This window comes from Ceratotherium simum, chromosome 29 (genome assembly GCF_057802395.1).
Source record: "Ceratotherium simum simum isolate JZ-2026a chromosome 29, ASM5780239v1, whole genome shotgun sequence".
Classification (NCBI taxonomy): domain Eukaryota; kingdom Metazoa; phylum Chordata; class Mammalia; order Perissodactyla; family Rhinocerotidae; genus Ceratotherium; species Ceratotherium simum.
This window is the reverse complement of record NC_141928.1, coordinates 40,794,358-40,818,312: the sequence shown is the minus strand read 5'-3', so window position 1 is coordinate 40,818,312 and position 23,955 is coordinate 40,794,358. Positions and strand designations below refer to the sequence as shown.

The following is a 23,955-nucleotide window of genomic DNA, read 5'->3' as shown; positions in this document are numbered from 1 at the left end:
GTAGATTAGTTTCTCTGCACCACAATTCTCCCTTTGGGCAGGGTATCACGGTACTGATCCCAGAAGCACTGAGTGAGTATGCTGGTACCTGATGAAGAGGATACTCTATACCTGGACAAAACTATGCAATCATCTGAAAAACTAAGCAGGAGAGGATGTTTAGTTTAGGAAAAAACACATCCAATAGTAGAATTTTATATTAGAAAAAAGCTATTTTTTTTTAATAATACAAGTTACATAAAGGAAAAGTGGACATACTTGTAAGTGAACCTCAACCAGAGGATGAAGGTTTGGGATTTTCAGATGTGTCAAAAGAACATCCACCTCCAGACAGAGATTTTATCTTTCTGCAACCCTAAGATTTTTAGAGCCCACCCCAATCCAGTCCTTGATCAGGAAAGAGGGTTCTGCAGGCCTAGCCTTACCATCCACATCAAACCCAGGTGGAGGATGCCACACTCTCCACAGCTGGAGCTCCATCAGGCTGCTCACTCTCCGCTGCAGTCCTATCCAGTGACACTGCAGACACGTAGCCAGGCAGCAGTATCACACCAATGTTAATCAGGAGAGGAAGACGGTGCAATCTTACTTCCGGGATTTCACATTTGGAAACGTGCCCAAGGCCCTTCCCATGAAAAGAAGCAGGCACAGGGGCCAGGACACAGGCTCCATTTTCACCCAATGTTTATTGTCCTTTTACAACATGTCATTTTTGGTTTAGAAACTGCTTGTGATTAGTTTTCCAACATTAACTCAAAAGCATGTAAAATAAAATCAACCTACTCACTATATAAACACCCAGCAACTGTGGCTCTTTACCCTCCTTTCCAGGTTGGATAGGGGAAGAAGGGAGGGCTTGGGCAGCATTTAGTGAAGTGTAGATGCTTCACTGTGGGGAGTGGCGATAGTGCCTTGGTTCATACCCACAGGTCCCCTGCACTGTCCCAAACTACAACAGAAACGGTGTAGGCCCAAGGCCCAATTCCCTTTTGGTAATTCACTCTCCGCCTCCCAAATGAAAATCGCTTTTATTTTATCGCTTTTGTTTTGTTTTTTTTTTTTCAACAGAAACCCCCTTGTCCAGAGTCTTACTGTAGCTGAACTATTCAGACTAAGAAAGGGAGCAGGCCATGGGCACGCCCCTGGTCCCTCCTGGGCAAGCATCCCCACCCTTAGGGAACAAGGTCCAGCCAGGCCAGCTTGCTGCACGCTGGCCACCACCACTTAGCCATACAGGTCATCATCATTGTCTTCCGTGTACACACTGCCGCCTGTGCCACCTCCACTGCCCTGACTGGGACCAGCTCCACCTTGGTTTCCTGAAGGGAATCTGTGTGCACAAGAGCAGAGCCAAAAAAGAGGGTTAGAACAGAGCCTGCTCAGGATTTTCACAACTATCCCTTCTAGCCTCCTTAGGACTCCCACTACCTTGGTTGTATAGTTCCCCAAGACAACTTAAACACTGTCCACTGCAACCTAGTTACCTGAAGCTGCCAAAGCCCCGACTCTGCTGAAGGGTCTGAGCAAACATCTCGTATTTCCGGATGTCATTGTCACTGACAGATCGGCGGGCAAAGCGCATGGCTTCCTCAAAGTGATCTCGGCGGATCTCAGGCACTGGATCATCCTCTTCTACCTCCTGCGGGGTTGGTAAACACAGACTATCAGGGCTAGTTAAAGTCCAGCCTGGATTCCTTCTCTGGCCTCCCTGCCCGCCATTACTACAGTAGCTTATTGGTCTCCCTCCCTCTCCAATCCAACCTAAGTTGCCAGGCCAATCTTCCTAAAATTGAGTCACTGCCCTGCTTAAAAACCTGTCAATGCATTCTGGAAAATGCAAAACTGTAGGGACAGAAATTACATCAGTGGTTGCCAGGGGCTCAGGGTGGGAAAAAGAAGCTGACTAAAGTAGCATGAGGGAACTTTTTGGGACGACAGACATTTCTGTGTCTCAACTATGATAGCAGTTATAGACTTATATACATTTGTCAAAAAGCATGGAAATAGTACACTTAAAAACGATGAATTTTACTATACGTAAATTATAGCTCAATAAACCTGAACTTTAAGATGAAAATGTCAATGGCTCTCAGTGCTTACCACATCTGAATTACATTTACCTAGTGGCCTCACTTCCAGTAACATATACCCTCTTAAATCTACCCAGGTTTTCCCAATTCCCGCAATCCTACTTCTCAAGTAGATTATTTGGGCTGCTTATTTCTTTTATCAAAATTCTACTCTCCCTTCATAGTCCAGCTCAAACCCTATCTCCTTCACTGGGAAACCACTCCAATTGCTGTAACTTATGACATTGCTCCCTAGGATTAGTTTAGCAGTAGTTTTTCAACTTTTATGAGAGGGAGAAGGGATGTTACAGACCCCCTCCATCCTTTAAGTCAGTCTCTACCGTTGTGCCATGATATGACGAGAAACAAGCGAGATGATATAGATTACCTACCTATCTTTATGGAGCTTACACACACACACACACAAATGCTGCATTTAATTTCAGGAGGTCTACGGACCACCAGATAGGTCCTTGGATCCCAGATTCTAAGCCCTGCTCTATTTGTTTATCTATACAATCACACTTTGATTGCCCTCATGGAGTCCAGTTCAGACTGAGCATATAGTCTGCCCATCTCTTCTCAGCCTTTATAATTCCAGACTAAAGGGGTTAATCCCCAGCGTTCTTTCTCTTTGATGCCCTGCTAAACCTCCAAAACCTTACACTCTTAACTCTAGGGCATGGTGGAGACTGTTGCCTGGCTCCCCATGACTGTCACATTTAAGGAAAGGATGCCTACTCACCATGGCATTGGTCTGCCTCTCCCGTTCTCGCCTAATTTCACTCTCGATGGATTCACGGATGGCCAGCTTGCAGGCACGTTGGCAAATCTCTGTCAGGTCAGCTCCGGAGAAGCCATTAGTCATCTTAGCCAGGAATTCTAAATCCACATCCTAAAAGAAGCAACAGAGCTACCTTAGCATTTAGCCTCTTCTGCCCCGTGAAACACAGATCTTGAGCCACCCAAGCACTCCCAATTCTAGTTGGTCCCACTTTTGCCACCTTATTTTACTTCCAATTCTAGATTATCCTAAAACCCCCAAATCTTCCATGTTCCCTTTATACCCTAACTCCAGAAATCCCCAATGGAATCTTGTCCAGGAACCAAAGAGGACTCCACACTAGCCTAAGGACTCAAAAAAGCCCCCGTGGCCCAAGACCTTGCACCTGCCTTGGCAACTGGGGACTTGCGCAGATTGGCCTTGAGGATGGCAACACGGGACTTCTCATCAGGGAGCGGGATGTAGATGAGCTGATCAAGGCGGCCAGGTCGCAGAATGGCAGGATCAATGATGTCAGGCCGGTTGGTAGCGCCAATGATAAAGACATTCTTTTTTGTGGACATGCCATCCATTTCTGTCAAGATCTGGTTGATGACTCGGTCAGCAGCCCCACCACCATCTCCAATGTTACCACCACGGGCCTTGGCAATTGAATCCAGCTCATCAAAGAATAGTACACAGGGGGCAGCTTGGCGGGCCTGTGGGAGGGACAGATGGACTCAAGTATTAGCACAACTGGTCGCTCACACCTGAGAAGGAAAGGAACATAAAGTGACCTTCACTGCCCCAGCTGAGCTGCCAGACGAGATGGTTTTAACTGTCCCAAAGAAACAACCTCTATCCCTACCTTGTCCCCAAACAAGTGAATAGATAGCCCAGCCCCTCCCTCGTAGCTTACCTTGTCAAAGATTTCCCTGACATTGGCCTCAGACTCTCCAAACCACATGGTGAGCAGCTCAGGACCCTTGATGGAGATGAAGTTGGCCTGGCACTCATTAGCGATGGCTTTGGCCAGCAAGGTTTTCCCACAGCCTGGAGGTCCGTAGAACAATACTCCCTTGGAGGGTGTCATGCCAAACTTGAGGAATTTGTCTGGGTGCTCTACAGGATACTAAGAGGAAAAGAAAAGAGGGTTCAGGGATACTGGCATAGTCTGAAAGAAACCTAACCAAACAGAAGCATTCCCCCCCTACCCCATCACTCCATGGTTTAAGATCCAGATTCCCTAGAAGCAGGCTCCTTAGCACCTCCAACCTGAGAATACCAAGTTCCTGAATTATGCTCTCACAATTCCTGCAATGAATCTGCCAACACCCTAAGACCACTCAGTTCAATTTCAATGTACTGAGGCAATGACTTACCCTGGACCAAGCTACCCTACCTGGACCAGCTCCTGAAGCTCACGTTTCACATCCTCCAGGCCCCCAATGTCCTCCCAGGTCACCTGTGGCACCTCCACCACAGTTTCCCTCAGTGCTGATGGGTTGCTTTGGCTCAGGGCCCACTAGAAAAGGAAGAAAAACTGGGGATGAGACTTGCCATGGGAGAAGTCAAAGTACACGTGTGCGTACCTGACATGGGGGTGTGGTGCTTACCCGGAAGTCATCCATAGTAACCGCCAGGGAGTTCATGACCTCGGCATCGATGGTCTCGTCCTCTAGATCAATGAGATCCATCTTCTTGCGGATGGCCTGCAGAGCAGCCTCCGAGCACAGGGCTGCTAAGTCAGCACCCACATGCCCGTGAGTCTCATTGGCTACCTGCAGAGAGATCTACTTACTATCCCGTCTCTAAGACACACCCGTCTTAGGAGGCTCAGAGACAACAGAATCCTGGTCCCTTCCCCTGACTCCTATCTCTGGGTCCTCCCATTTCCCTGAACACATACTAGCAGTCCTTTCACTGGCTGTGTTTTAAGTATTCAAACCTGGACTTGGGGCCTGGCAATAAAGCTGCCCCCCAAATTCTGGTTTACTCTAATGCAGTGTCAACTAAGAAAGATGCCAAATCCACTTTCCTGGATTCAATCTCAGATCACTTCCTTTCCCCTACCCAGGAATCAAAATCAACCTCCTTACATCTTAAGCTTATGTTCCTAGCCAGTTCCCTTCAACTGCCTGGAAACAGACATCCTAACTCCTGGTCAGCCCTCATCACCACCCCACCTGTTCCAGGTCCACATCATCTGCCAGCTTCATGTTCTTGGTATGGATCTGAAGAATTTCCAAGCGTCCTGTAGCATCAGGGATTCCAATATCTACCTCCCTGTCAAAGCGACCTGTGGGATAGTGTGTGAACACAGACAGGGCTCATTTCTGGTCAAGAGGGAAGAAGGGACAGGCCTTAGGTGACCAATCATCCCAGTTTGCCCAGGACTGTCCTGGTTAGCAATGCAAGTCCTATGTTCTGGGAAACCCCTCAGTCTCAGGCAAACCAGGATGGTTGGTCACCCTAGATAGGACATGGGATAACTGAAAGGACCCCTGGGCCCTATCACTGCAAACAGCTTCAAGAAATCCTCAGAATTAGATGAAGGACAAACGTGGAATCAAAGAGATTAAGCCCAGTAGAGCCACCATCCCCTGATGAGCAAGGACAAGGCTGAAAGAAATTTGTGGTCCTTACCAAATCGCCGTAGGGCTGGGTCAATGCTATTGGGTCTGTTGGTTGCTGCCATGACAATCACATGTGCTCTTTGCTTTAGGCCATCCATGAGGGTCAACAACTGTGACACAATGCGTCGCTCCACCTCACCGTGGGTCTGTCAGGACAGGATGTCTGGTCAGAAGGGAAGTCAGGACCTTTCAACCCCCCACTATCCCCTCAGGTAAATTCCTACTTTCTCTCTCTTGGGAGCAATGGCATCCAGCTCATCAATGAAGATGATAGCAGGAGCATTCTTCTCCGCCTCCTCAAAGGCTTTACGAAGGTTGCTCTCAGACTCACCAGCCAACTTGCTCATGATCTCAGGACCTAAAAAGGATACAGAATGGAGGCAATGACAAAATTACATCCTTCTTCAATCCCAAAAGAAATCAAATATCTTGTCTGCCCAGCCCAGAGACAGATCCTGGGTGAAAATGTGGTAACCTCTGCCTATTTTCTCATAATCTTGACCAGCCACCATCCCAGGATAGACACCAGGCCAGGCTGGGGAGAAGCCAAAGGACTCAGTACAACACTTATCTCACTGTCGAGCTCAAAGTGTGAAAATGACAGCAGATGCACTGGGACCTCTGGCCAGAGCAGGAGAAGGAGCACACCAGTTGGACCTCTACCAGCTAAATATCATCCTCAAAGAGCCAGCTGATCTCAGCCAATCTTCCCCCAAACCTTCTCAAATAAATAGGCATATACTTTCTGAGTTCTCATTCTAACTCGCTCCCCCTAAACGTCTTCAGCCTGTCCACAGTTTTTCTCAAGGGGGACAGATCAGGGAGCACCAGAGTAAAATAACTTCCCCTTGTTGCTTATCTGTCTGTAATGTACCCCAACAGAAGAAAAAAGCTAAAGTGTACATGAAAGCATGTGTGCAAATGAATGTGTCCATGCGTTTCCCAGCTCATGAGACTGGATCATGCTAAGCTCATAGTTGGATCCAGCCAAACATAAGGTGAACCAAATCTCCTACCATTGATCAAGAAGAAGAAGGCTCCAGTCTCATTTGCTACAGCTCGAGCAATCAGGGTCTTCCCAGTCCCTGGCGGTCCATAGAGCAGGATTCCCCGAGGCGGCTGAGGACCAGTATAGAGGATGTGATTAGGTTCAGACTCTTACCTTCTCCCCACCTCATCCACCCTAAAATGGCTTCTCTAGGGCTCTATCTAGAGAGAGTGAGAAACAGACCTCAATCCTGACACCAGTAAGAATAAGGTCTCAGCAGTAGCTGCTAGAGTAGTTTATTTCAAACCATACTCCTCTTATCAGCAAAGAAAATACCACTAAAAACCTGACAACACTTATGATTGCAACTTGCATAGGAGACTATGGGCAGAGAAACCACCCTAAGAAACTCTAGCGTGAGCCTGAAGATCCTAAGGACTAGGGAAAAGCAAGAGGCCATAAGGTCAAAGGCTTGACTTTAGACAGACAAGGGCCAAGGACTAGCTTAGCCACTAAGAGTATTGTCAGAGGCTCACTCACTCGAGTAATCACAACCCTCCAGGATTTATCATCATGTTGGAATGCTTTTCCTTAGTGCCAACCACAAGTTTTCCTCTTTGAAGCTGTCTTTTCTGTGGCCTCATCCACAAGCAGCACACGGGAAGTGCCCACATAGAAGATAAAATTATTTGTGTGGTGCATGCTAGGGAAAGGGGTAATAGTTTCATCTTCAGTGTGTCCCATGATATGGAAATGGCTGGGAAGTTACATTCTAGACCAGCAGTTCTCAAATGTTTTGGACTCAGGACCCTTTACACTCTGCAAATTTCCTTAACTTCTACTTCTATTGGCCAGCATTGTTCTAGACAGGGTGGTGAACTACGGTGAGATTTGTTTCTATAGGGTCCATGAGATAACAATGGCTTTTACGTTTTTAAAGGGTTGTGATAAAAAAAAAAAGATATGCAACAGAGAACTTAATTGGCCCTCTCTGTTCCAATCCATTAGTAGCTTTAATGAAATTACTGTCCTCTATAAACACAAAGAATTTAACACTGCCTCTCTAATCCAAGGCAACAATGAAATATTATGTATGAAAACAGCCCCTGGGATTAGACACCCAATAGTCATTAATCACCTCCCTAGACTATATCCCACAGAGCCCAGGATGCTCACCTTCACACCAATTGCCTTAAAAAGGGCAGGATGTCTCAAGGGCAGCTCCACCATCTCCTTTATCTGAGCTAGCTGTTTCCTACAGCCGCCAATGTCATCATAGCCCACTTCATTCAAGGACTCTTCCTCATCCTGAATATGCAGAAGACAAAGAAAATGAGAAGGCAGGAGTTATCAGCAAAAGTATCAGCAAAAGTTGAGTTTCTCCAAATCTGTTCACAATCTGTTGTAGAGAAATCTGCTGTATAAGAGGATTCTCCTCTAAGGGGATCCTGCCTCTAAGAACAACTCTAAAAACCCCAAGGCAAAGATTTCTAGCATAACCTTTCTCTCTCATACTGTCCTTAGACTTACTGGGAAGGGCTCCCCTAAAACCTGAAGCTGGAAACTGGGAAATGGGCAGAAGTCTGGATGCCATCATCAGCATCACTTCTTCAAAAATTATTCCAACCACTTAGATTCTCTGGGTTCAATCTAGATTTTTTAAATTACTGGTATCAGATACTTCCAAGAAACCTCCCAGGCCCAGAAACGAATAGCTAGGAGGTTTCCCATCTCTGGAAAGAAGCTCAGTGCCAGAGAACCCTCAGTCTTTTTTTTTTTTTTTTTTTTTTTTTTAATTTATTTATTTATTTTTCCCCCAAAGCCCCAGTAGATAGTTGTATGTCATGGTTGCACATCCTTCTAGTTGGTGTATGTGGGACACGGCGTCAGCATGGCCAGAGAAGCAGTTCCTCGGTGCGCACCAGGGATCCGAACCCAGGCCGCCAGCAGCGGAGTGCGCACACTTAACCGCTAAGCCACGAGGCAGGCCCAGAACACTCAGTCTTGATAGCTACCACATGACTGCCTCACTGAGTACTCATGAGATCGGGTATCGGGATCATGGAGAGAACTCACCTCTCGTTTGATAGGCTCTCCTTCACAGTGGATCACTGTGTCTGGAGCAACAATGCAGTAAGGGCTGGGATCTGTCTCCACTACTTTGAACTCTACAGCACGCATTCCACCCCGGACAAGGAAAATGTCTCCTGTGAGAGCAATCAGCACAAGGACAGTTAGAGGCGTCACCTGCAAGACCACATGAGAATTCCTCATCAGAACATAGGGTCTAGAATGCCAAGTTCACTAAACATTGCCCTTTCTCCTTCCCACCATCTTATTAAGCATTAGGTAAGAGGAGAAAGCTAAACTGTAATGAGTCCCTCTGCCACTTAGAGAATAGTGAACAAAACCTGATGTGCCATAAGTCCATAAGGCTTTTGACTTCTGGGGTATAGGTAAACCAAGTTTTCACAACCACCACCAACGGTAGAGCTGTGCTAAATATTAAATACACTTTGGACTGTGACACAGCCAAAACGGCACACCTCCTCCTTCAGAGATACAAAAGAAGATAGCTTACTCTACGGGACCAGGGAGTGGGAATGGGAGAACAGCAGGGGGAGGGAGGAATGCAGAAGGAGAGAGTACACATGAGCACGTGTGCAGAATGCGTGCGTATACACACATATTTGAGAATGAGACAAAGATGTTCCAAGGTTTACTCCTGAGTATCCCTACAAACAACCACCTTTTTTTTTTTTTGGTGAGGAAGATCAGCCCTGAGCTAACATCCATGCCAATCCTCCTCTTTTTGCTGAGGAAGACTGGCCCTGGGCTAACATCCATGCCAATCTTCCTCTACTTTATATGGGATGCCGCCACAGCATGGCCTGACAAGCGGTGCATCAGTGCACGCCCAGGATCTGAACCCAGGCCGTCAGCAGCGCGGCACGTGCACTTAACCGCTACGCCACGGGGCCGGCCCCCAAACAACCATCCTTAAACTCAGTCCCTAGAATTATCTCTTACCTTTCCGGATGGGTCGATAAGCTTCCAGGAAGTACGGCTTAAGATATACCTCAAAGAGATTGCCAGTGATGCCTTCCACCGTGTCATCGATGGGTAGCACGTGGATACGTTTGCCGTACTTCACATCAGGGCATGGCTGGATGCTGAGGATGACAAGCAGACTCCACATTACCAACCACACTGCAGCCCCAAGCATCGGGCATCCGAAAGGGCCTGGCACAGGGAGCTGATGGCGAGCGAAAGAAAAAAGGCAGGGATGGCTTTAGGTGAAGAGAGGCAGGAGGGTAGGATGGGAGTGAGGGAAAAGGAACAGCCAAGCAGAACTAAAAAAGGTCATACTCAGGGTGGGGTAATAGGGGGAGCCAATAGAAGAAGCTGCTGGGGCTGCCCACTCCCAACAGTGAGCCAAAAGAAAGACCCACACATCTGGAACCCCCACAAAGACGACACGGGAAGGAGGGTCTTCAGTGAGAGATATTCAAGGATGACCCATTTTGCCTAATATTGGTGACCCAATATTACAAAGGGAGGCCTTAGTCTGACAAGTGTCAGGGTCAGAGAAATAGAAGTGAAAAAATAACCTTAGCCAGGTGATCAGAGCACCACCTGGGAGAAAGTAACTGTTGAGAAAGTAACTAAGCACCTCCAGAAAGGTTACGTGGAACCTAGAATCCATGAAAAAGAATCAGAAGCGGGCCGGCCCCGTGGCTTGGTGGTTAAGTGAGCGCGCTCCACTGCTGGCGACCCGGGTTCGGATCCCGGGCTCGCACCGACGCGCTGCTTCTCTGGCCATGCTGAGGCCGCGTCCCACATACAGCAACTAGAAGGATGTGCAGCTATGACACACAACTATCTACTGGGGCTTTGGGGGGAAAAAATAAATAAATAAAATCTTTAAAAAAAAAAAAAAAAAAAAAAAAGAATCAGAAGCCTGAGATGTTCCTGGCCAGGTGACAGGTGGCTGGGTAGCAGTGGCAAGAAATGACTCCAAGATAGGAAAATCTCTTGCCTAGAGTTAAGTCCCAAGTCACTCAGACTGGAGATATCCTGGGTCTGGCTTAAACTATGCCTCTCTCCTAGATTAACTTGGATCCTTAAAAAAGACCTGCTAGGAGTCCACCTTCCATGCCCACACTCCCACCTCACTCCCACCCCAATACGAGCCATTAATCCAACACAATAGTGAGATTATCTAGCAAACATATGCCCTCAAATGGTATCTTAACCCAGGGTCTATGGTGTGATAAGTTATACCTCTGGTAGAAAAAAATAAAGGCATCAAGAAAGGCATAGAAATGCCAACCTGTCCTATGGCTCATGCAGAGGCAGATTTTGAGTTCCAGGGAGGTAGAACCAAAACCTAAAGACAACCCTGAAACATAAATCTTCCGGTGGCTAGAAGGCTTCCAATACCTCCAGCTGCCAAGGCCTTCGTGGGGGTCCTGCCTATAATGCAGGCTGTCTCTGGCCTCCCATCCCTGAGGGGCCAAAAACCCCACACACACCTGATGACATCCCCTAGGTGTACGCGAAGGTTATTCCGAACAACTCTATTCATTCGAATCTTCTCGTCAGAACATGTGTCATCAGAAAGCACAATGCACACAGCTTCCCGCCTCTTCTTTCCTTTCAGCAACACTGTGTCACCTCGGAACAACTGCAGCTCATCCATCTTGGGCTGAGGAAAGAAGGTTAAGGCCTTTGGGTCACTGGGCCAGGGGGTAAGCAGCAGCCCTGGAGGTTGGGATTCCCAGTAAACCCCACTCTATCTGGGATCACTGCAAGAAAAATGAGAAAAGAAACCTGGGAAAAGCCCTTAGGTTAAGTGCAATAAGGAAAGATTGGACTGTGGACCCAACTTACCTGGGACAAGGACACCACACTGTTGTCCTCATTGATGGCTTCATCAACAATTAACCGATTGGGACGGTTCTTCTGTTTAAGAATGGCTGTTGATAAGTCATCACCTTTTGAACTAGCAAGAGAAAACGAAGTCAGTCCCAATATGTAGTCTAGTCCCAGGGGCCCCACTAGTCTCTAGAACTCATACTTTGGAGAGAAATAGTGGATAAATGAAGTTGTCTCTCCACCAGAAGCTAAGATCAAGAAAATTCAGCCAAGGTCATGAACAATAATATCTAGCACACAATACAATTCCCATTCTAGCAGCTCTTGGTATTCGGAGCACTGATATCCTAGCTATAATGCCCCAAGTGATCTTGCCCCAGGGTCAGGAAACTATGGCCTGAGAAGACAAAACAGAAGTGGAGGCTGAGTAGCAATTAGAGAAGTGAAAAGAGTTTAGACTGTATAGAACAGTGATTAAGAGAAGGGACTCTGCAGTCAGACCTGCTAAGTCTGAATCCCAACCCTGCCAGTGTTTAACTGTAATCTTCTACGAGTTATTTAACCTCTCTGGAAGCTGATGTCCTCATCTGTAAAATGGGGAATACAGTAGCACCTATCTCAGAGGATTATTGTTTTAAGTGAGATAATAAACACAAAATGTTCAACACAATGCCTGGCACGTGGTGTTAACAGTCAATATGATTAGCACTGCAGAATAAAACACAAGCTCTTTCTTTGCTAACCTTCTTGCAGAAATGAAGGGAGCATGACAACTTCCCAAAGGGCTCAGGGAGGCCCCAAGTCCCACCAAGCAAGCCTGGGGACAATGAAGCAGAATCATTAGCACTACCCTCCTTACTGGCTAAACCTGCTGAATGTCAGAGCATTCTATGCACCACAGGAATGCCAAGCACAAAGACCATCAGATTTGAAGGAAAAAAAAACACTAACACATCTGGAATCTTCAGAAAGAGGCTCAAGCTCAAAAGGAGCTTCACAGTAATCTCCGCAAAGACACACAACTCCATGGAGTTGATGCAAAAAGTCAAAACCAACAAATGCTAAGACGTGGGGCAAATCCAAATCCTTCTTACCCAAATCAAGGTTAGGTGAATCTAAACTCAGTTTAAACTTTCAAACAGTTTCTATCATTTCCTAGAAGCTAAGATCACTCACCCGACACCAATTTCTTACCTAGCTCATTTCCAGCCTTTGCTAAACGCAGTGGGCTCTCCCTTTGAAGAGTTACCTCCTCTTAGTAAGGCTCAGGAAAACATGAGCATTAACCAAAACAGGGAGGCCAGATAATAGGAGGAAGCAAAGAATTAAATAAAAAGGAAACTTTTCCATGAATTATTTCTTCACTGAACAAATAAATGAGTATACATTATATGCCAGGCACAGTTCTAGGATTTGGGGATACATCGGTCAACAAAACAAAATAGTATTCCTACTGGAAATATCTTCACAACTTGCAAGAAAAAGGGAGGCCTATACTCTGTAATACCAGCTAGGGAGTTACGGGGTTTTTACATCTTTTGGTCCTGATACACCCAACAAAAATACAAATCCCATTCATCTAACATGGTTGTAAGTTTTCTGCTGACCCTCTCACATAGGCTGCATCTTTAATAATCGCCTTTAAACTAGTTTCCAAGAGTAGAGTTTACTCAGTTTAAACTTGCCTCCCCCAACCCAAAAGTGCGGCACTCTGGGCACAAGGCTACAGAGCAGGCAGAGTCTCCCAATGCTTATCAACACCCTGGAGGGCAAGCATGGTCAATGTGACAGCTGAGGGCAATTTAAAACCATCAATTCTCCCTCTCCCACAAGCATCAAAATACCCTCTAAGAGCTGTCCATCTTCCCATTTTATCTATAGGACTGGGGCTAAACAAAAATAAATACCATATGCCTCTAGACATCCTAGTTTGTATTTTAACCCCAGAGCCACATTCTAGGAAAGACTTCCAATCTGCCTACCATTCCTGACCCTGGCACTGGAGATGAGTGGTATGCTCCTCCCTTAAAGTAAAGACCTTTAATTCCACCTCTACTGAGATCAAGGGAAATAACCTCTAAAAGAGAGAATTCAGCCTGATTATGGGCCAACAGCAGTCCTGGAGACTCTTTGGGGACATCCTCCATCGTCTTCTGCATGAGTAAGACCCTTTCCAGAACCCCAAAGGACCACAGGGGACTTGGAGGGAGTTAAGCGTCACCAAGATGACCTAGAGATTAGAAACTGTCTATGATGCCAGATTCCAACAATTTTGGATTTTTATTTTTAGTCTTAAAAACAAAAGACTGACTGGATAACCTAAGAGAATATTTTAAACTTCAATAAACAATCCTTTTAAATAGGTGCCTGAGTAATACTTTATCTTGATTCAGAAACTTGAAAAAAAGGAACACACTTCAAAAAATTTAACTCTCAAGTCAGGAAGGTGATTTGCATAGAAAAGTTTCCATAGGATGGCTGTCCTTTTTTTTTTTTTCTTTTCAGTGTTTAAAGCTCTGGATTCTAAACTCAATGGACAGAGGTGACCAGGTTTTATCTGATGCTTTCCTGAAGGGTGGAAAGCCCAGGATTGCTCAACATAGCAGCTTGAGGAAAAGAGCGTGTGTGTGTTTGAAGAGTCAGGGCAACTTTAACCTTCACTCCACGAAGACTGAAATCTAAAAAGGCCCTCAAAATGCGAACTGAGATTCGAACTTTATCAGGAACCTAAAATAGTAGAGAAAGGACAAGTTCCTTTCTCCCTGCCCCCATTTCATAACATCAAGGGAAATTGAGTGAAGCCTTCTCATACGAACAGCAGGCCTTGAGCAGGAAGGCCAGAGCGAAGGCAGGCCCGCCCTCTCCCCAATAGCCCCCACTACTCAGGTCGAGGACGCCAGCCCCGGGCCAGGCCAACCGGCTTCACGAGGGCCGTCGTGACTCCCCCGAGTTCGCGGGCCGCCCCCGCCCCGGCCTCCGCCTCGATCTCCGGGCTCTGCGGCCTTCACGTGGCCCCGAGTCCACGCCCACCGGGCCCAGTCGGGGCGCCGGGCCCGGGCCCTGCTCTCCGGGGACCAGAGGCTTTCAGCGGGCGGCAGGCCGGACCGCGGGCGGCGTCCCCAGCCCCGGGGCCGCGCCGGCGGTGTGGGCCCGCCGACCTCGCTAGGCCGGACGCCCGTTCCCGAGGGCCGAGCGGGCCGAGCGGGCCTGCATGACACAGCACGATCACCCAGGTCCGACCCGGGCCCGGCGCAGCCCGCCTAGGGGGCGCGCGGGTGCGCAGCCGGCCCGGAGCTCGCTCGCCCTTTCCTCGCCTCCCCTCCTTCTCGGTCTCCACCTCCCGACGCGCCCACCGCCCGGCCGGGCCGACCCAGCCCGGCGGTCCCAGTGCGCCCCCGCGGGGCGGCGCGCACTCACTCCGCTCCGGAGGCCATGGCGCGCGCCTCTCCTCCGGCGGCTGTGGCGGCCCGCGGGTAACGGCTGGGAGGGGTGGCAGGCGGCCGACTGGGCCGGGCTCGGCTCTCCCGGGCGGGGGCGAACAGCAGCGACGAACCCGCGGCGGCCTCCCTCTCGCTTCCTCTCCGCTGCACCGGGGCGGCGGCGGGCGGGCGACGCTGGCTCCCGATCCGCGAAGGGCAGCGGCAGCGACAACTCCGACGACGGCAGCAGACGCTTCGTGAGACTGAGCCGAGAAGAGCCGAATCATCGGAAGGAGAGGGCTCTCACCTCAGCCAATCAGCGCCTGCCCTGGGGACTCCCGCCCGCCTCTCCGCGCCTCTCCCCAGCAACTCGCGCACCAGAGCCAATCAGGAAATTCGCTTGCGGCCGGGCTCCCGCCTCAGGGATGCCACACGCCTAGTAACGCCACGTCAATTGGCCGCAAGGCTGCGCTTCCTCGACGGATTGGGATTCTCGGCCAATCAACGAAACGAATCGGGCCAGATCGACTGGCGAAAGGAGAGCCTTTAATCCCCGGGAGGCGGACTCTCCCACTTGGCTCCAGCTCATTGGCTCCTGAGTTTATACTGCTGGAAAAACCTGGCACAATAGATTGAACTCTTGTGTTAGTCTAGTCCCGTCGTAGTGATAGCATACACACTCTTCTTCTTCCAAAACCTGAGGATCCACCCTAACCCCTCTCCTTGCTCCTTCAAAACGCTGGCTCCAGCCACCCCTCCTCTGGACGTTTTGACTAGCTCCCCAGCTCTTAATCCACTCTACCCTATTGTCATTGCACCCTCGGGTAAGCCTAATCCCATAAGCATTCAAGTTCCTCAGGGCTTGGAGGTACATGCTTCCTGTTACCACTGAGTATTAATACTAATGGCTGGAGAAGGGAGGGCACTGAAGGACAGAGAGGGGTCAAAAGGCAACCACAAAACAGACAGCTGATACAATAGAGCCCAAAGCAGCAAGAAAAGTGCATACCGAGACTTGAAGTCCTTGGGCCCAAAATGCCAAGTAGCCCTGACTATGTTCAACAGGCAGCTTTAATGGCATGCTTAATTAATTCATTCTTCACCCCCTATCCATACACATTTCACTGAGAGTCAAATCCCAAATTTCTACAATCCCCAAAATCTACGAATTCCTACAGTCTCTGAGCAGACAGAGATCTGCTTGTCCCTCCCCTCTAAGAATCAAATACCTGCCCTTGTCCTGAAAAGCCTGCCCAGACCACCTTCCAGACCCAACTCCACTCATTCTGTCAACTCACACAGGATCCTGGGCTTTGGGCCTCTGCTTTTAAGTAAAGGGAGAGACTAAACTCACTGCTTCCTGAGTAAGGATTCCTGCAGCCCTTTCTTCTACCCAGACCTCAAGCTCATAAGGTAGATGATGCTGGGACAGGGCATCTTAGGCAACCAGCACTCCACTGAATCAGACAGCTGTGAGCCTTCTCACTCAAGTATATGTAGTAGGCAGACAAGAGATAAATATGAGATTTTACTCAATAAAAGAAAAGAGGAAAAAAGGTGCCACGAGCAAAGTCAATGCCTTGTTGCTGGCAGGGAACCAGAACAGCAGTAACTAGGCCAAATTTTACAGGACTACCACCAACCTCTCCAATGTCCCACTTTTATAGGAATGGGCAGCTCCAGCCACATTCCCCAAGGATGGTAACCAGAAAGCCCTCCCCACAGAGAGATGGCCCACTGGGGCCCCAGCTCAGGCTCTTCAAAACACGGCAGCTACAGGTCACGAGGCTCCAGCAGAGACGTCTGAAACTCTTCAAGAAGGGTTTCATGGTCATGGGGACGGATCCAGCTCAAACAGGTTTCTAGGTACAGGGGCAGAGACCTAGAGAGCAAAAAGGGTGAGGCCTAAGGATAAAGGATAGGCCAAAGGTTGAGCAGCCATTCCCTCCCTTTCATTCACCACCTCCCCCAATAGTTCCAAAGACTCCAGGACACCAACTGCCTCTCAGCCCCAAGATAGCAAATCTCAGTCTCACCATGTAGCATTCTCCTGTGGCAACTTAGTTTGGGCCTCCAACCTCCACCAGAGAGCAGTGGCCTCATCCCTCCGATCCAGCCTCCTCAGAGTCTGAAGCAGGTGAAAGGAAGCATCTTGATTACCTGTAGCCCCACCCCGGAGTACAGAGCCTTAGAACTTGACATAGCCTTAAGCATCATTTTATAAAAGGGGAAACTGAGGCCTAGAGTGAGGAAGTGTCTTGCCTACACACATGGAACCAGGAGTAGATCATTCCCAACCATTCCTATCCCTGGGCACTGCCTGCACAGGACAAAGGGCTCAGCTGACCCTCTTCCTGCCAAGCACGCTCCCAGCACAGTTATGGTCTTCATATCCGAAGACACTGGGAAGACTGGGAACTCCTGAGAGGCCTTCATACACACTTGTATATATCTGGTATAAGTCTGCACCCTTTGGTATATCCCTAGACATATACAGCACAACCCCATTCACCCCTCCTATCTGGCAATGTCACTCTTACACTAATCCCCAAGTACCACCCCCATGGGCCTCTCTATTACTGTGTATACATGTCATGCAAGTATACATACCTGGGCACATCTGCACACTGAGGAGGAAGTCCTGTAGGGCTTTGGTATCCTGGCCACTGGCCACCCATCCTAGTCCACGACTAATCAAGGCAGCTGCCCGAAGCTGTTGTAGTGCCACATCTGACGTGCACCCCTGATCACAGTTGGAAGCAGGTCCTGAGGACCACACCCAAAATCAAGAATTGTATTCCCAGTCACACAGTCACCAAAACCCCTGGTCCCCCTTGATCTCTTCTTGTGTCTAGAGTCCCTTTCTCTTAAATCTCCTGGTGGACTGAGACACATGGAAAGGGACAGACATCCACCACCACCACTTCCAGGAGGGAAGAGGATAAGTGAGAGTCACCTTGTTAAACAAAGATAACAAAGATCACCTTGTTCTTTGTCCTTATGTGTGGCCCGGAAGAGCAGCTCAAGGCACCTGAAATGAGACATGGAGCAGAGGTGAAGAGGAGTCACCCTCAGAAACTCTAGGGTGAGTAGGTAAGAATGGAGCTCACCTTCTCAGGTCCCAATCAGAAAATTTCCCCACCCCACTTCCCCTAGGGCCCTGGTTGGCTTCCTGGCTCACCGGCTAAATTCACTAATTGCCTCTTTTTGGGCCCCCAGCTGCACCCAGGCATGGCCCTGAAGCAGATAGGTGGCAGAGACCCACGGTGGGCAGTGTGGTGACTCCTTGGTTCCTTTTCTGGCATCTCCCCACAGCTGGGGCATCTTGGGAAGCAGCGACGACATGCGGCTGAGCAGCTCCTCACATACAGTCAAAGCATCCTGGGCCCGGCCTGCCTGGATCAGTGCTGCTGCTGCCTCCAAGAACATCTCAGGCATACAGGGCCCTGGGGGGCAAGGGGGTGGGGAAAACTGGGGTGGGAGGAGGATGTAGTGACTTGAAGAGACATGAGCCACCTTCAACCTCTTCACAGGCTCTGGTACCACGCATAGACCACCCACTGCTTGCTGCCCTGGACCCCTTGCTCTGGGAACCTTCCCAGTCTGGCCTCCCAGATTAGACAGAGAAGAGCAGAGGGAAGAAACAGAAAACAGCAGTCCTGCTCTACTCCAAAGGAGACTCTAACCCTCCCACCCCACTGCAGAGAACCTTGAAGAATACTCACCTTTGGCTCTGAGCCATCGAGCAACAGGGCCAACAGGTCCAAGTAATGCTCTGCAGCGTCCTCTGCCCTGAGGAGTCATAGCCCATGAGCCTCACCTTAGGCCCTAGCATGGCCCTCCAAAGGCTCTTAGCTAACAAAGGGATGCTTAAGGGCCCTGGGGAGTGGGAAGGGCGGGGTCTGAGGGCTCCAACTCTGACTCAGTATGGATCTACCCTCCTTACAGAATGGATTTGGGAGGAGACTACAGAGTTTTAAAGACACGGGAGGTTAGTGTCTGGGTGAAGAGTCCTCAGTTCAGGTCCAGCGGCAGGGCAGGGGGCTGAGGAGTAGGGACCTATGTCCTGCCATTGACTTGTCCATCACCCCCTGACTTTCAAAAATAGAAGCAGAGTTACACCCCAGGGGAGGCATCAGAAATGGGAAGAGCTCAGGTAAGCAAGGCAGTGGAACCTCACCTTCCCGTCTGTAGGCATCGGCTTGCTAGCAGGTACTTGGCCTGGCTCTGTGTGCCAGAGTGAAAGGGCAAGGCTGGGTCAGGTGGCGGGAGTAGCAACTCAACCTCAATGAGAAGCTGGGGGGCTTCAGAACTGTGAGGGATACTCAAGGCCTAAAAGGGACAAAAAGAAGAAAGTATATCTATAATCTCTGGGAGCCACACTTCCTTCTACTTATACCTTGACTAGTCACCCCATCACAAGCATCTCACCAATCCCTGTATCTTCCCCTGGCATAGTTCCTTACCTCAACCAGCAGCTCCAGACTCTCCAGCTCTGCTGCTGTGTTCCCCAGTTGCCGATATAACCTAGAGGCCTCCAGAAGTGGGGGACCCCAAGTTGATCCCCCTTTTAGGGCTGAAACCAAGTACAGCAGGGCTTTCTGTGGACTGCCCTAGAGGGGTGAGAGGATACAAACCTCAGGTACCCTCCCAAAGGAGAAAGCTGTCCATAATGCCCATGGTTTCCCCAACCCACCCTAGGACTGTCTTTACCATCTTACGGAGACAGGTCCCCAGGGCCGTGTACACCTGGACCAACACAGGCTGTGGACATAGACCTGAGGCCGCTTCTTGCAGGCTGCTCAGTGCCCTGGACAGCCTCCCTGTGATCAGCTCCTGGAGGCCTGAGGGCAACAGGGTATGAGCTTAGAGAGACCATAGGACAGGAGGTATGAAAGGGAAGCTCCACTGAGACGAATGGGACATGACAGGAAAGGTGTGAGCCAAAGGACCCTTTAAGACAGAGAGTGGGGAGGAAGGATAAATTAGATCGCTAGCTGACCTTGGCGATAGGCAGATGCTGTCAGAAGGACATCCCTCAAGTCCCGGGCATCCTGCAGGGTTAATGGGGCATCTGACTCCTCAGCTGGGAGGTTCCAAGTTTTTAGAAGCAGCAGCAAATCCTCAGAGGTCCCACTCTGGGGAGAGAAGGAAAATCAGAGGCTCCAAGCTTATAACCACCCCTTCTTCTCCTACCTCAGTCTACCCTCGCTGGACCTTGAACTCAAGGGTCCTCCTGATTCCTGTTCCCTCAATTCTGAGAGAGAGATAGCTGTGGGGCAAGGATAAGGGAAGGGGAAAAAACCTGGGGCAGTGTGATCTATTCTAGTGTGCCTCCTCACTCAGTATAAGCTCATAAGGACACAGGGTAAGGACCATGTTTCAGTTACCGATGAGAAAACTGAGACTGGGAGGTGACTTCACCAAGGTAATGAGAGCCCCGACCCTATCCGAGATCATTAAACTATTTTTAAAAACACTCCCAAGGGAATCCCTCCAATGAGACACCAACCAGAGCAAGGTCACCTAAGAGTCCCTGGGAGAACTTAGGTCTTCTGACCACCAACCCAGCAGCCTTTCCAGCACAAAATGATGCTACTGCAGCTGGGAGGGGTGGGAGGAGGGAAGAGACCCTTAGATCCAGATCACTCCCCACATTACCTGGCTGCCATTCAGGGTCTGCAGCAGCAAAGTCAGGTCCCCAAGATGGTCAGTGCTCAGCCAGAGAGCAGCCTGCAGGGCAGCCAGGTGGTGAAGGGCAGGGAGCAGCTCCGGCAGAAGAGAGGAAGAATGGAGGACGGAGTCCCACAGCCCACTGAGCCCACGTTCCAGCCTGGGCTCCAGCTGCTCCTGGGTCTCCAGCACTGTAGAGTACACACATATACAACTCAGATGGGACTTCATCTCTGGCTTTCTCTTTCTGCAGGAGCCCAAAGGTCACAAAGGTGCTCCTGGTCTGAGAAGCACATGGAGGATCAGAAAAGGGCCTGTCTGTCTGTAGAGGTGACAGGTTATGTTGCTCCTCCCATTCACCTTGCAAGGACTTAAACCCAAACTGAGGCTGGCAGGGGCCTGGAAGGCAATCTCTGGCCCTCACCTCTTTCTAGGCCCTGTTGGATATCATGTGCCTGGTCCTCAGTGAAACCCTGGGCCAGGCTCGCCCTCAGGGTAATAAAGTTGCAGATGACGATCAATTCCAAGGGGAGAACAGGAACAGCCGCAGGGAGCCCTGGAGCAACAAATGCTGATCTCACAGACGGCTCCTGGGTAAAGGATTCCCAAAATAAGATCCCACCCCAGAGATCACCCCACCCCAACCAAAATGGTCTCAATAAAGAACCCACCCTTTGGACAGAGAGTTTCGAAAGGGCAGAAAGTTCTCCCAATTAGACCATCCTGGAAACCATTTCTTCGAATGCTGTCGCGCGCGCGCGCGTGTGTCTGTGTGTGTGTAAGGAAAAGAAAAATTCCCCTGTGTGTGTGTGTGTGTGTAAGGAAGAGAAAGATTCCCCTGTACAAATACGATTCCACTCCAGTCCTGTCTGTACCGTAAACGGGACTCTCTGCCCCTTGAGTAATCACCTCAATCCCAGAAATGCAGAAGAGGAATTGGTCTCTAGCTGTGGCGGAGAACTGACCATCCTGGGAAAGACCCTGCTTACCCTGCAGACAATGGAGAAGTTCCCGGAGCCCTTCCAGTGCATCTTGAGCCAACTGCTGTCGCCTCAGAGACAGACCCTGAGCCACCTGCCAAATGTGGGATGGGGTGTCACCGACGATCAGCCCTTACCCCTCCGATTGCAATAAGGGGTGTCCTTCTCCAGTCATTTCTGGCTCCTAGGGGAAGGTCAAGCTCATCCCCTCCCCATCGCGAGAGTCCCAGCAACCGCGTTACCTTGGCCTGTCGAACTAGCTGATCATTCCTTTCCCTCCACAGGTCCAGGCAGCTGGCGTGTGGTGCTGAGGAGCCCAGAGGGGTCTCGTGGGACATGGTGGCCGAGGGGGCTGCTGAAGGGTAAGCCCGGCCCCGCCGGAGCCCGCAGCCGAGCGGGGAGGAGTCCGTGCACTTCCGCATCCTGCCGCCGGTCCTTGGCTCCCCTCGAGGCCCCGGCCGGACGGCCTGCCCCTTCCGGGACAAACGGACCCTCCCCTCGCCGCCCGCCCACGCTTCCGCCGACGTCGCTTCCGCCAGCGCCTCGGGTTGGCTGGGCCGGCATAACTCTGGGCTGCGGTTGGTCGTCTTTAAGGGTTAGTCCCCGCGGGAGATACAGGGAAGAAACGAGCCTGGACCCGACCCGAGGGGGAGGCCCACGCGAGCCGGAGGCGAGGGCGAGTCAGTGGGGAGCTCGTGCTGCTCGCCGTTCCGCCTTCGCGGAGGCCGCGGCCTCGAGAGACCGTCCGGGTACCACAACCCGCGCTCAGCCCGCCGTCGCAGCCACACCCCACGTCTGTCTATGCCCCCGCGGGGGCGGGCCGCGGTGCGTGCTGGGAGCTGTAGTACCGCCGCCCCACGGAGTCCATCCCCGGCAGAAAGTGTCTCCCGGAGGCCCTCGGTAATCAGCTCTAATCAGAGACCCTTGGTAATCAGAGACCAAGGCTCTGGGTCATCAGCCTGTCTTTTCTCTGCTCACCGTGGAGCACCAACACGCACGCCGTAGTCTGCTCAACCCACGCAGCCTGACTGCTGGCAGCACGGCCCTGTGCTGTGCAGCCTGCACTGCTCACAGGTACCTGTCCAATCCTTCCAACAAATGGAGCTAGGAGAATTGGATATCCATAAGCAAAAAACAACAAAAATGCTGCGACCCTTACCATACATAAAATCAACTCAAAATGGATAAGCTGAACTTCATTAAAATTAAAAACTCTTGTGCTACAAAGACATCATCAAGAAAATTCAAAGAAAAGTCTCAAAGTGGGAAAAATTATTTGCAAATTATATATCTCATAATGGACTCGTATCCACATTGTGTAATTCTCAAAGCTCAATAGTAAAAACATTTTGTAAAACCATTTTAAGGGCCGGCTCCGTGGCTTAGTGGTTAAGTGGGCACGCTCTGCTGCTGGCGGCCCAGGTTCGGACCCCGGGCACGCACCGAACCACTGCTTCTCCGGCCATGCTGAGGCCATGTCCCACATACAGCAACTAGAAGAATGTGCAGCTATGACATGCAACTATCTACTGGCGCTTTGGGGGAAAAATAAATAAAATTGTTAAAAAAAAACCATTTTAAGATGGGCAGAAAAATATGAATAGACATTTTACCAAAAAAGATACACAAATGACTAAGAAGCACATAAAAAGATGCTCAACATATTAGCCATTAGGGAAATGCAAATTAAAACCATGAGATATCACTATGCACATACGAATGATTACAATAAAAAACACAGATAATACCAAATGTTGGTGAGGATGTGGAGAAACTGGAACTCTCATACATTGCTGGTGGGAATATAAAATAGTACAGTTACTTTGGAAACCAGTTTGGCAGTTTCTTAAAAAGTTAATCATAAACTTACCTTATGAATCAGCAATTCCACTCCAAGGAATCCTCCCAAGAGAAATTAGAACATATGTCTACACCAACACTTGTATGCAAATGCTCATAGCAGCTACAAAAATATTCATAATAGTTAACACTGAAAACAATCCAAATGTCCATCAGTTGATCACAGCAATACAATGGAATATGACTCAGCAATAAAAAGGGGCAAAAAAAAAAATGAATAAAGGCTTTTCAAACAACAAAAATCAAAAGGGGCAAAAAGTGACACATGCATCAACACAGATGAACTTCAAAGACATTATTCTATGTCAAAGAAGCCAGATCAAAAGACCACATATTCCATGATTCCAATTATATGAAATATGCAGAAAAGACAAATCTATAAAGACAGAAAACAGATCAGTGGCCTGGGGTGAGATTGGGAATTGATTATAAACAACGTGTAGGGAATTTGTGGGAGTGATGAAAATTTTCTAAAACCAAATTGTGGCATTTGACAATACTTTCTTGCATAAGATACCAAAAGCACAAACAACAAAAGAAAAAATAGGTTGAATTGGACTTCATCAAAATTTTAAAATTTTGTGCTTCAAAGGACACTATCAAGAAAATGAAAAGACAACCCAAAGAATGGATAAAATACTTGCAAATCATATATCTGATAAGAGAATTTATATCTAGACTATAAACAA

At 49.2% G+C, this 23,955-nt stretch overlaps 2 protein-coding genes across 6 annotated transcripts; both read right to left on the bottom strand.

The window, feature by feature from the left end:
- Positions 1-667: 667 nt before the first annotated feature.
- VCP (valosin containing protein) lies at positions 668-15,013 on the bottom strand. The gene is made up of 17 exons (XM_087419549.1): positions 14,752-15,013; positions 11,350-11,461; positions 10,992-11,164; positions 9,487-9,629; positions 8,533-8,663; positions 7,633-7,764; positions 6,485-6,587; positions 5,693-5,826; positions 5,479-5,614; positions 5,019-5,131; positions 4,449-4,613; positions 4,235-4,357; positions 3,752-3,964; positions 3,243-3,551; positions 2,815-2,964; positions 1,485-1,639; positions 668-1,330 (listed from the first exon to the last, which is right to left on the bottom strand). Exons 1-17 carry the CDS (start codon positions 14,766-14,768, stop codon positions 1,225-1,227), a joined length of 2,415 nt encoding a protein of 804 aa, XP_087275675.1. The 5' UTR covers positions 14,769-15,013; the 3' UTR covers positions 668-1,224.
- A 1,255-nt stretch (positions 15,014-16,268) lies between these two features.
- FANCG (FA complementation group G) lies at positions 16,269-21,843 on the bottom strand. Of its 5 annotated transcripts, none has more exons than XR_001393020.2 (14): positions 21,649-21,843; positions 21,416-21,500; positions 20,851-20,982; positions 20,415-20,617; positions 19,756-19,891; positions 19,467-19,597; positions 19,220-19,366; positions 18,934-19,085; positions 18,479-18,545; positions 17,935-18,224; positions 17,738-17,784; positions 17,364-17,519; positions 16,790-16,881; positions 16,269-16,635 (listed from the first exon to the last, which is right to left on the bottom strand). XR_001393020.2 is itself a non-coding variant. In XM_004443245.3 (14 exons), exons 1-14 carry the CDS (start codon positions 21,826-21,828, stop codon positions 16,527-16,529), a joined length of 1,959 nt encoding a protein of 652 aa, XP_004443302.2. In that variant the 5' UTR covers positions 21,829-21,843; the 3' UTR covers positions 16,269-16,526. The 5 variants fall into 5 exon arrangements, 4 of the variants coding, with proteins under 4 accessions (XP_004443302.2, XP_087275676.1, XP_014652970.2 ...); XM_004443245.3 differs by having other exon boundaries at positions 16,790-16,913; XM_087419550.1 differs by having other exon boundaries at positions 16,790-16,913; positions 20,851-21,016; positions 21,649-21,787.
- Positions 21,844-23,955: the final 2,112 nt, after the last annotated feature.

Bases quoted from the DNA above. Each gene is read 5' to 3' on its own strand.
- VCP (XM_087419549.1), bottom strand. The intron at 7,765-8,532 runs GTGAGTTCTCTC...CTGCATATTCAG, and splicing joins GAGAGCCTATCAAACGAGAG to GATGAGGAAGAGTCCTTGAA. The intron at 3,552-3,751 runs GTAAGCTACGAG...TCCCTCCCACAG, and splicing joins TCAGGGAAATCTTTGACAAG to GCCCGCCAAGCTGCCCCCTG.
- FANCG (XM_004443245.3), bottom strand. From the start codon at position 21,828: ATGCGGAAGTGCACGGACTCCTCCCCGCTCGGCTGCGGGCTCCGGCGG. The intron at 20,618-20,850 runs GTGAGGGCCAGA...TGTACTCTACAG, and splicing joins CCAACAGGGCCTAGAAAGAG to TGCTGGAGACCCAGGAGCAG. The intron at 18,225-18,478 runs GTGAGTATTCTT...CTCCCACCCCAG, and splicing joins TCGATGGCTCAGAGCCAAAG to TTTTCCCCACCCCCTTGCCC.